The following is a 12,779-nucleotide window of genomic DNA, read 5'->3' as shown; positions in this document are numbered from 1 at the left end:
ATGGACGAAGCTAATTGGATGCTTTAGTTCGTTCCAAAGTTCGATGATACGAGCTGTACCTTTCGTATTCACATTAACAGCCACGTGTAATGGCTCGTTGAATCTCACAGTGGCCGCGGCGTGAAACACTATATTTACTTCCTCAAACAACAGATTTCTATGTTCTCGCGAAAGACCTAAATCTGGCAGACTCACGTCACCTTTCACGGGATAAACCTTGTTCAAAGCTGAAGGGCGTTTTGCTTTGATGGCATCGTAAATCTAAAGACGAAAAATTAGCAAGTCAATTCCAGAAAAGAAAGTTAATCAATTTGGCTCCTGACTGCGTTAAATATTGAAAGGAACAAATATATATTTACGAACCGGATCATCTATGAGCTTCTTAAATCGTTGTTCTATCGTTTCGTTAGTTTTTGGACGAATTAGTATAAAAATGGCAGCGATGCGTGGACACATGCGGATCAGTTTTTCGAGGAGACCTTTTCCAACGAAACCGGTTGCTCCAGTCACAAGGATCCCACAACCGGCGTAGAATTCCTCGAGCGAATTCGTCTTATTCAGTCCTTCGTTTGTCCCATTTTCATTTTTTTCTCGATTGATTGTATCCATGTTTCAAGATCTTAACACTTGCAGTTCCAATAGTTGCCATAAATTGCCATTCCCGACAAACAGTAAGTGGATAAATGTGTTAAATAATATACCATATTGGTTACAGTTGAGATCTTTTCATATATATTACCTTCTAAAGAAATATACGCAATTCAACAATTATTTCGCCTTGCATAAATGATTATAATTTTCATGTATAATATATGTAAAAAAAATTTATATCATCATGCTTATGTATGTTACGTTGCATTATTTGTTTTCGACTTGATCTTTACAATACCGAGCTTTTTATAGCACAAACAATAGTGTTACAAAGATTTCATACGTTGAGTATTGTACACGCACATTTATATATAGTATAAAAGTGAAGAAAATTAATATAATCAACTAACAACAATTTTCTAAAAATACTGAACATAAAGCCCTTTTAACTCACAAATATCTATGAAACGATGTTTATATTGATATTCGAAGAGATATTTTGGCGCAGCATCTCAATAATTAAAAAGTTTAATCATAAAGAATGTGATTAATATAACAAGAGAAATATATTTTATCACCATGTAAGGTATTTTGCTTAAATGTAATAAAATAGTTGCGTAATTACGTGCTCTCTCTACTACCATTTCATCGTTTCTTTTAAATGTTATCAATTTTATGTATGTATACTTCAGTTCATTTGCGTACATTTCAGTTTATTTATTAAAAACAAGGGATCTTACCAGTTAAAATGTAAAACGCCTAAAATACCTCGCATGGTTAATGTTGTTACCGCGCAGCGTATTCTCAATTTTCATAAACGCGAGAGTCCAAGCAGGTCCTAACAATAACTTACGAAAATCCGTTCCTAAACTCAATTTTTGACAAAAATTATCCGATATCTCGGGCAACTATCTCGTAAAGGCGAATGTTCCGATTACGTCTATTGACTGGTTGTAAATTATTGAAAAATCAAAATAGTGAACGATTTCACTGCGTAAAATGTAAAATACAAAACATTTGAGTATTCAAAAACTTCATTTAAACTATTGTAATAATTAAAGACCCGAATGATATTTTTGATATATATCATATTTATAATAATAAAATTGATAATAATGATATTAATGAAAGACACAATTCAATACGAAATAACAAGGAATCGTCTGTTACCTGATAATATTTCCACTGCGTATTGTTTACCAAAGATCGATCAAAAGTACACTTCACGATAGTAAATACCTATACGTCTTCCACAGTACTGTATCGATGTGTCGCTCCTCTAGATTCTTATATTATTATTAAGCCCGCCCTACTACTGAAACTGGATAGTGGTATGCGTTAAGGAGACGGTTAACTAATTCATTTCCTACATCTTTCGTGTTTATGAAAGTACAAAATATCCTCAGCGGTAACTACGTCAACCATGCAAGATATATTTTAGTCGTGTAACATTGTAAATGATAAGATCCTTTGTATTTAGTAAAATAAAGTGAAACATGCGCAGATGAAATGAAGTATACTAATGTAACATTGATTACATATGTATAAAAGATGCCATGAAATAATAATGGAGAGATATGTATTACCCAATTATATTACTAAGTTCAAGTAAAATAACGTTCATCGTGATAAAATACATTTTCCTTATTTTATTTATCACTTTATTCATGAATATACTTGTCAATTATTTAGATGCTGTGTCAAAATATCTCTTCGAACATGACGAAACTGTACGGTTAATGAAGCAATCACTTTCATATGAAATTTCATTTATTCAAATACACATCAAGATTGATACCTTTCACACTAAATCTACCGACACTTCGTGTACATCTCTTCCTACCTTATCGGGTCAAAATGACCGGTGATTAAAGAAATAACAGTTTTTATGATTTCGTTTAGATAATGGTTAATTTATAACTCAATGTATATAAAATGATGAACTTTCAGAAACCTTCGTCCAAATTTGCTTTTGTTTAATTTCAATTCTAGACATAAATAAAATTACACTTTTATTTATGTAGAGATATATCTTCTTCAACCTCGCTGCATTTTGTACAAATTATCTTATTATCGAATGTACATTTGCCGCATATATATTTCCCGCATCATGAACACATTTTCGTAATTTTGTAACATTTACAATTTTTTATTTGACAAGTTTTTTGTAGTAATGAATGTAGTAACGTATAGATTCTTAGAGTAAGGACAAGTAATGATGGTAGATTTAAAGTTTAATGTAGTTTAATAAGCGATATTCAATAACAAAAGGATTATAAATAGAGTTTAGTGTAGTTTAAATAAGCGATATTCAAGAACAAAAGGACCGATTATAATATCGTCGCACGTCGACTCACACTCTGTGTCCGCTCGACTCACACTCTGCTTCTGAACTGACTCTCTGGCCGTTGTAGCATTCTTTTGTCTTTTGCTAGGCCCACCGCACACGTGTTCCGCGGACGCTGGTAGCCAGGGTCACGTAGGCCTTTTCGGCGAAACTATTTATTTGAAGGACCGATAACGTATTGATGGAGCCAACAGCACTTCGGCTCTCGCGACATTGTCTATAGTTAACTCGATGTTTCTTAGGCCCTTCTCCCCGATACTACACTCGGCCATCATGCAGTAACTTCTGCCCTCAGATGTTGTGTTCATTCTCGCTGTCCTCGGATGCGTCATTGTCACGACCTAGTTAATTCTACGACCATCTGCAAGCGTTCCCATGCCTCCTCTAAATTCTTTGCAAGGATAATGATATCGTCCATGTACACGATGACAATACCCTTATCCATCAGTTCTTTGTAAATCTTCGATATATACTTTTGGAAGACAATAGGGGAAATTTTCAGACCGAACGGCAACTTCAGAAATTCGTATTGCCCCGTTGGCGTAACAAAAGAAGTATACTTCTGGCTATCTTTGTCTAGATTTACGTGGAAAAACCCATTTTTTAGATCTATCGTCGTAAAAAGCTGAGCGCCCTGCAACGCATCTAAAATGTCTTCAATTAAAGACAACGGAAAATGTGGACACTCAATGAGTTCGTTAAACTCACGAAAATCGACGCAGACCCTGATGGAGCCATCTTTCTTTCGGACTACCACTATCGGACTTGCATACTCCGAGTCTGATCGTTCGATGACGCCCTCGTTTGTCCACGCTTCCATCAAATCTTCTATTTCCTTTCTTTTCGACGGCGCCTGTCTTCGCGGTCTTCGTGCTACGGGTTTGTCGCTTTTCAGAACTATTTTTGCGGTTATCCCGACGTCTCGCTTCTTCTCGGGTCCTTTTTCTTTCTCCGGACACAATTGAAACAGCTTTTGTCATTAACTCTTTGCCCCGACTGATCTCGCACTTCCGATCGTCTTCCCATATCGTCCTTGCGTTCCCGAAATTTTGTTTCCGCCTTCGTATCCATCTTCATCTCTTTATACTGCTTCAAGCATTCTTTCAGCTGTTTCATGTTCTTAGCTCCATACAACACAGCCTTGTTTGCGACCTCGTCGGGAATGCCTTGAATGATATAGCTGATTTGCGACGGTATATCGACTCTTCCTTGTCCCGCAATCTCACGCACACTATTCATGTATTGTTGCAGACTCTCGTCTGGTCTCTTCGTTCTATTCGCCAACTCCTGGTGTATCTTTCGGTCGCTTGCTGCATCTTCAAACTCGTCTTTTAGTGCCTTTCTTAGCTTTACCCAGGACATCGTGCCTCGTTCACATCGCACGAAAGATTTAGCGGAGCTTGTGAGCAGTTTCTTCGCGAAAACTACCATGTGCATGTCTGACCAACCGCACACTTTTGCCATTTCTTCGAAGTTCTCGATCCACCGACTTACACTCGGCAGATCGTCCCCGCTGAATTTCTCTAGCGAGCCCTCTACGTCCCTGAACGTTAACACCGTGCACCTAGACTCGCCTTGCCACGATCGTCTTATCACTGGAGTTACGCGAACTCCGTCGTCTTGACTATTTAGATTGCGATTTCCTGGGCCGTTAGCGTCCAAACGGTCCCCAACCACGCTAATCCCATCGTCGTTCTTCTTCTTCTTCTTCTTCCTCTTCCTCTTCCTCTTCCTCCTCCTCCTCCTCTTCCTCCTCCTCCTCCTCTTCCTCCTCCTCCTCCTCTTCCTCCTCCTCCTCCTCTTCCTCCTCCTCTTCCTCCTCCTCCTCTTCCTCTTCCTCTTCTTCTTCTTCTTCTTCTTCTTCTTCTTCTTCTTCTGAATCGTCGTCATTATTATCCTCTAGATCGTCTTCTCGCGCACCGTATTCCCGTTCTACGTGTAACGCAGCAAGCAATCGTTCTACCAGCTCGCGTTTTCTGCCCGCTAGTCTCAGCCGTCGTCTTCTCAGTTCGTCTTTTAGTTCAGATGTTCGCATCTGAGCCACCTGCTCGTCGGTCAATACTGCTTCTCCTGTATCGTAGTCAGCCATTGTTTTCAGATATCACTTTCACGAATACAGTCACTTGAACTCTTCACTTGTCACTTGGCACGCTAAATCCCGGCTCGGGCCCCCAAAAATATGTAGTAACGTATGGATTCTTAGAGTAAGGACAAGTAATGATGGTAGATTTAAAGTTTAATGTAGTTTAATAAGCGATATTCAATAACAAAAGGAATATAAATAGAGTTTAGTGTAGTTTAAATAAGCGATATTCAAGAACAAGAGGACCGATTATAATATCGTCGCACGTCGATTCACAACCACTCAACTCAAACTCTGCTTCTCAGCTGACTCTCTGGCCGTTGTAGCATTCTTTTGTCTTTTGCTAGGCCCACCGCACACGTGTTCCGCGGACGCTGGTAGCCAGGGTCACGTAGGCCTTTTCGGCGAAACTATTTATTTGAAGGACCGATAACGCATTGATGGAGCCGACAGCGCCTCGGCTCTCGCGACATTGTCTATAGTTAACTCGATGTTTCTTAGGTCCTTCTCCCCGATACTACATGAATCTGCACTTTTTGATAGTTTTATTGCATGGTTTTTTCCCGCAATTCTTTATACAAAAGTAACGTATGCACCAGGTTTATAACTACTTTGTGAATTCTCTATAAATGGGTCACCATACTATAGATACCATTGCAAATTTATTGGCTTCATTCGCCCTTCTTATCAATTCGTATAAATCTCATCATTTCAGCAAAGTCATTCCTGCTCATTGTTTTCGAAAAAATGCAGGCCCCCAAATTTCATTCCACAAATATGAGACATCTAAATTCTTTGCCTAATACGCACCGCGGGCATATAGCAGAGCAATAAATGCATCTATATTTGTTGCATCTAGTTCCCCCTTAGTCCCAATACTCTAAATGCTTCTCCCGTATATTTTATTATATGATTCCTTATACGGTGATCAGTGACATGATAAAATGTCGTCCTTACTTGTCCTTTCATTATATGCCGTTTAGCATATCTCTAAAATATTATGAACTGATGTCTTGGCAGGTTTGGGGCTTGCATCTATCTCCTTTTAAGCTATTCCATCGAGCCCAGTTTCGATACGTTGTTTCTCTACATCAGTCTCACTCTCTACTGTTAACGATAGTTTCTTTCCTTCTTGCTCTAAACGTGAACGCTTAATTATAATATTGAACATTCATTCGCTATTAAATAGCTTTACATGTGTTTCCATGCTGTTTTCTCTTGCTGAAGTTTCTTGTTCATCGCACATTCGACATTCTTCTATGTCCGTTATTTGTTTTAATAATTTTTTTGGAAAGTCTTGACATTTTTAGGGTAAATATTTATCGCAGAATAATACAATGAACGGAATACAAAATTATTGTGAAATTATATATGCTTTACTTTTCTTTTTATAACAACTTTACACAAAACGTTCTGAGATGCTTCCTCTCAGTTTTAGAGATATCAAGTTTAGATGTCGGCTTATTGACTAATAATCTGGGATATCTTCTGGTGGAAAGGACAATAGCAAGTAAGAATATAGTCTGCGTTGGCGATATTTGTACGAAAATATTGATGAGCATTGGTAGTTCTCCACCAACGGTTACTCGAGGGTGGAATTGGGAAACATCCGCTTTTACCGTGTTTTATCGCAATGAGCAGTACACCTAGGAAACTTCTTGACTTTTAAAGTGTATGTAATAATTAACCATAAAAAATGCTAAATTTTATGACAGTTCTTTAGGATTATTATGGGCCTGAATTGATATGCTTTCACAGCTGGTGGCATGGATTATACTTTATGATAAGATTACGGGCGTAACAGTTGTTATTATATGTTACTACCGATTTTGTTTCTCATCTGACGTTGAGATAGTTTTTTCTTTGTACTGATTGCATCTATTTTAAGAATAACTTAATTATTTTACCGGCTGGTCAAATTGACCGCCCGCGGTAGGCAGGGCAGGATACAATTTTTTCTTAGAAAAGAAAAAAGCAAACTAGAAGTAAATACCCAAAAATATATTGTATGCATGTTTTAGGAAGCATGTTATGTCAGAAATTCTGAAGTGATATGATAGCGTTTAAATATGGTTAAATTTATATAAAAGTTTGAAAAGGGTCAATTTGACTAGCATTGGCAAGTTTAGTATTAAATATCTATGGTTTCTATGTCCTCTTGGCTGTTAAGTTGCATAATCCTTTCAACATAATTAATTGCAGAGAGCTACCTTCTTTTTATACTGTCAGTCATTGAGTCCACTACTCGAACGCCACGCTCGGTTCATCATGGGAAGGCACCACTTCGTTACTATTTCATTTGCTGTTTTACAGAGAAACCAGTTCATTGCATCAGTACTTCCGACGTCTATGATTGTGGCTTTCCTAATTTTTGTTAATTCTATTGCATTTACACCAGTTTCGAGTTTTTGTTTTGTTTTGTTTCGATAGCTAGAGCACTATTAGTTTCATATTAAAGTCTTATAATCAGAATTCATTGAATCGAATAAAGGGAAGAATACATTAAAATACATTGTACATGAAGGCTAATAAAATATGTGCACAGTAGATATTTGAAGCGGAAAATAGTTTCATTTACTGCAAAATGTGATGTTCGGATAATAAATCGTTTTTACATTAAAATAATGCGATAATGTGTGCTCCGATTAAGGGGGGGGGGGTCTTTAATGGGGACTCTACTGTATACAGTGTTACGATCTGGTGTTGATCTTCGATGTTCGTAACCGTTATGTGCAATTCTACATGTCGAAGCTGGGGTTTCCCGAATTATATCTAAATAAAAACGGTAGTTGCTGCCACCAGAAATACTCGTTAAACTGTTTCGATTAATTCGAATTTCGTTCGTTAATTTTTGAAACTAGGCAAACGACTGAATAGTTTCAAAAACTTGTCGTACAATTTTGAATATACCAATAATACCACATTACTGTTACACATTCTCTGCTGATTAGCAGAAACGTATCTGGTAACATTAAATGAGTTTAGAAATTATTTGTGATTTTTGATTACCATAAATGTAGCGCTAAATAGATCGGTAAGAATTTTCGTAATTGTGAGCAACAACAAATTTGAACTATCATATTGATGATCTAGTGGAGAGTCTCTCATTTATCCTCTCATAAACAAATCGATTAACTTCACTTTTAGGAAACGTAAGGAGTATTGAACAAGTCCTACGGGGAAGGTCTATGAAAATACCTGTAAATGCAGAAATATTCTGTATCCAGCAAGGACATGGTTCTTCCAAAGAGGCACCAATTACGTTTGGCCGTACTATCGCAACTGGCAGATCTGCTCTGCTAAATTCTTCCTGAATGTGTATGTGTTTGGATAAGTTTTTAAAATCTTTTCTTCTATTTGGTTGATGGACGCTTTGTCGAATTTGTCACACACACCTTCGAAGGTTTCCAGCTTGTACAGCAAAGTCAATAATAAGTGAACATAATCTTCATGATATAATTATAAATGTAATATTTCTAAACCACGAAACAATGTCCGCGTATAACTTATCCTTACGTATAAACTTTTTCCTCGATCTCATGTAGATTCGCATTACTATAAGCGGTGCTAACGTGGACGAAGCTAATCGGATGCCTCAGTTCGTTCCAAAGTTCAATGACACGAGTAGTACCTTTCATATTAGCATTAACAGCAACGTGTAACGGCCTATTGAATTTCACAGTGGCCGCGACGTGAAACACTATGTTTTCTTTCTCTTAAAGCAGATTTCTATGTTCTTGCGAAAGACCCAAATCCGACAGACTCACATCACCTTTCAGGAGATATACTCTGTAGAAAACTGAAGGATACTTTGCTTTCATCTCATCGTAAAGATATATAGTGCAACGAATATTACTCTATTACCAAGTTACTACTACTATTAACAAGACTATTGGCAATACTATCCTTTTTTATTCCCATATGACAGAATCCAACACGCTATCCAAAATTACGTCAAATGCAGAATATTGTACCTTCATATTTTCCGACCACCAAAATTAAATTATGTTTCCGCAAGAATAATTCCGAATAAATATTTATTCAAACTATTTATTCGTATAAATTCCTTTCGGCCGAAAAATTTATTCGGATGATAACTATTTATTATTCATAGGAAATTAATTTCTGTAGCCGCTTGAATAATTTATCGTTATGTATTCGAATACTTTATTCAAATAACGATTGCAATACTATTTAAATAATATTGGGAGTAACTGCTAATTATTTTCGATTTCATTTGAATTTTGTAAAATTCTTACTATTCTGCTGATAACGTTTTATCTATAATCATGTACATACTTGACCTTTTGTATTTCATTAACTGAATATTCGACGCAGAATAACGTAATACCTACATATGTTATCAGCAACGGAGTAGTACGAATCACCTACAAGTGGTAAATATGAGAAGTCGATATTTTGAGCTGCGAAAGTGAAAGTATTTTATGATAAAGTAATAATATAGAAAACATTTGCAGTGATTCATTTGGAAAATTACATAATGTTTAACAATGTCCTTTTTATGGAATTTTTTATGGAGAAGTTGATATTTTGAGCTGCGAAAGTGAAAGTATTTTATGATAAAGGAATAATATAGGAAACATTTGCAGTGATTCATTTGGAAAATTACATAATCTTTAACAATGTCTTTTTTATGGAATTATAATATGAACCATTACATTAAAAGTCAGAACGTTTTCGAGGCATCAGTGACATCGGCTGAAGAGCATACAAGACGCATAATACAGCTGTGAGCAGAGATGATAAGAATTTTGTTTTAACTTATTGGTGACAGTTAGCAAACAAGTAGACTTCATAGGATCATCTTCACTGTTTAATTATAAATCACATTGTTTCGACCGTTCGCGGAGAGATGCGATCGCGAGATAGCACGTCAACGAGAGTTGTAAGTTCCCGTTACGATTAAATAATCGACGCCACGAACTGATCGATCCCCTTATTTCTATTATGAGAATAAGGGTAGTTCAATGAAATTGCACAGATTTAACACAAATAGAGAGATATAAATGGAACAAAAATATAACTGCGTTTTGGTTGATGAGTAAAGTGCGACGTATGATATGTGTTGACGGTTCAACTTCTCGAAAAGTTCTGATCGCCCTTCGATCTCTTTCGTCTTTTCTGGAAGACGATCCCCACTACGTTCGGATCATGCCACATTCTTTTACGCGAGGTAAAATAACGGCCACGAGTCGACGTTTCTGGAAGTCGTCCTGCTTAATGAACCATGTGCTTGCCACTACGTTCTTTGTTTGCCGGGCAGACGCGACGATCCGTCAGCGACATTGTAGTGCCACGATCGACGGTTAAGAATATGACCTATGGCAAGACAAATGGCGTAACACTTATTGAAAGCGAAAACATAACGGTACAATTCTTCACGAATATAAAGATTATCTTAAACAGACAAGAAATCTAATCAAACTAAGGAAATTTCGTATATTGCTTTAGTTACACATTTCTCTTCACAAGTAACAATGAGCAAAGAAGCAAAGGAACTGTCATTAGAGAAACGATGCAACGCATATATATCACGAATTTATTGTTCATTGAATGACAGCCTTATCAACTGTCGATGACCTTTGACTTATTTTTGGAAAAGTAGATTCAAAATGAAAACGCAATTAAGATGATGAATCGTAGAAACGTAGCTAATGATAATAAGTGTAATAGAAGAAGGAGGTTCCTCAGTGTCGTTGTACACTGTTTAGTTTGAATTGCATTCCAGCTGATATTCTTGGCCACAGTCACTTAGAATTCGATTAAAGTTCTAATAGAATGTAGACAGTAATTACAGACAACGCCGGTAGCTCCGTAAATCCATTTCGTTTGTTTAGCATTCGTATAGATATGTGACGGCACTCGACAGCGATACAGCCACTCGGCACTAACTAATACCGAACAACGGTAGTGCAGTGGTTAGCGCCTTAGGTTACGAACGTGTTCGAGACTCGGGTTCGAATCCCGGTGCCCGTAGTCCGATTTTTCTTCCACGCATTAAAATTAGAAGAAACATACAGCAGTATCCCAGCAGGCGACATCTATAGCCAGCAGCTACAATTATCACGGACAACACTTATGCCTCAGATACTTTTGAATGTGATAGATACATTGAGAAAGTATCGTCAGCATCTGTATCAGGAATATCGAGAACATGCAATGAATCATGAAGATGAAAATTATGTAACTGTCGATAAAGACGACGATACATCTTTCACCTTGGATATCAGTCCGTGTTTATCACATCATTTTAGACGTTCATATACTTTAAGTTTATGTACTACAATTGATTGCATGGTGGCAATGTATGAAAAATGTGACATATTGCTCTTAACTAACAACAACGTTATGTCCAAATGGAATGCATTACGGAAATGTATCGCACGTCCCAAGTTTGCCGAAATAATGCAAAATTCATTAAGATATACTTTGAACTTCCTTTGAATTTCCTTTGCGATCTCGTTGCAAATAATTTTTAAAATTCGTGTTAAACTTTAAACACTAACATAAAGGGCATTGAATTTAAATATATCGGAGAGTATCTACAACATCTACTACCACTAGTAAAGGTTTCAGATATCATCCAGGGAATAAAGGGACCACATCGTGGCATTGTGCTATGGGCTTTATGTTTAGAAAAAGTTAAAAACATTAATAAAAGGTAATGCAAGTACTGTACGCCATTAGTTAAAGGATTATTGAAGAGTATCTATACAAGATTGGAATCCTCTTTTTATTTTGCCACTATTGGGGGTAAGCAAACTGCAGCTATAGCGTTCTCGCTTTCACAATTCAAATCGCGATGACTGAATTACATCGAAACGAGTCACCATCCAGAATTATATGCAGAACTTAAAACGGTTGTTGCTGGCATGTATGTACAGATAAAATAATTTTCTTATTATTATTACAATAACGTATGTAGTAGTAATTTTTTACGCAACTTGTCTTCCCCTCTTTATGTTCGTTAGGCACCGTCAGAGGATATTGATTGCGCAGATGATGACTTTTCCGATTTTAGATCATCACAATCTAAAATCTATAATTGAGTTTCTATTAATACAGAATTGGAAATCACAAAATGTTCTTCCGCGAAAGTGATGATTTGCATATATTAATGGATTACCCATTGATTCAATGATAAATTTACCAAAGAGTAGTGTTTGTTCGACCAATCGCGGAGAGACGTAGTCGCTAGGAGAGACTTCAACGGGAGTCGTAAATTCCCTTTACGATTATAACAATCGACACCACGAATTGATCGATCCCCTGATTTCCGTTGAGATAATAGGGGTGATTGAGTTTGTATAACACTGTGATTCACAGAATTATAAATTACATATTTCCAACATTTAGATTACACTGATGAGCATAGATAGATAGATAATCACTTATCGCACGAAGATAAGATAGATATGTACGTTAGAGCAGGGCTCTTATAATTGGATTTAATGTATTAGTGGACGTAGCAATATAAGATATTTAGGAGAGGAAATGTATGCTCGACAATACCGAGACCGACTCTCGCGTTATGCTTAGACTGCCCCGATGGGCATTAGAGGTAGACTTAGTAGTTGACTTTTCCAACGATGTAGAAGAAGTGAAGTTGAGTGACGATGCTGTGTCGGAGGAAAGCTAGTGATGGGTGTGTCTAGCGCACGGATCATCGGATTTGTTCATGCCATTTTAGGTCAGGAAGTGAGGGCAGGATACATTGCCTCGCATTGGACAAACGAA

The 12,779-nt window shown here is 36.9% G+C and overlaps 2 protein-coding genes across 8 annotated transcripts in view; one reads left to right on the top strand and one right to left on the bottom strand.

The window, feature by feature from the left end:
* The window catches only part of LOC126874980 (putative fatty acyl-CoA reductase CG5065), a 672,215-nt gene that overhangs the window by 424,157 nt on the left and 235,279 nt on the right, over positions 1-12,779 (bottom strand). For 2 of the 7 annotated variants that reach the window (XM_050637557.1, XM_050637554.1), the window contains exon 1: positions 364-624. The exons of 4 other annotated variants lie outside the window; for them this stretch is intronic. In XM_050637557.1, coding sequence (XP_050493514.1) covers positions 364-609 — 246 coding nt within the window. In that variant the 5' untranslated portion in view covers positions 610-624. Of the gene's footprint in view, positions 1-176; positions 262-363; positions 625-12,779 lie in introns of those variants that run through there. One more of the 7 variants, XM_050637556.1, reaches the window with a different exon arrangement.
* LOC126874981 (putative fatty acyl-CoA reductase CG5065) overlaps positions 1-12,779 on the top strand; it is a 218,649-nt gene that overhangs the window by 173,169 nt on the left and 32,701 nt on the right. The window lies entirely within an intron of this gene.

This window comes from Bombus huntii, chromosome 17, assembly GCF_024542735.1.
Source record: "Bombus huntii isolate Logan2020A chromosome 17, iyBomHunt1.1, whole genome shotgun sequence".
Classification (NCBI taxonomy): Eukaryota; Metazoa; Arthropoda; class Insecta; order Hymenoptera; family Apidae; genus Bombus; species Bombus huntii.
This window is presented reverse-complemented; position numbering and strand designations above follow the sequence as displayed.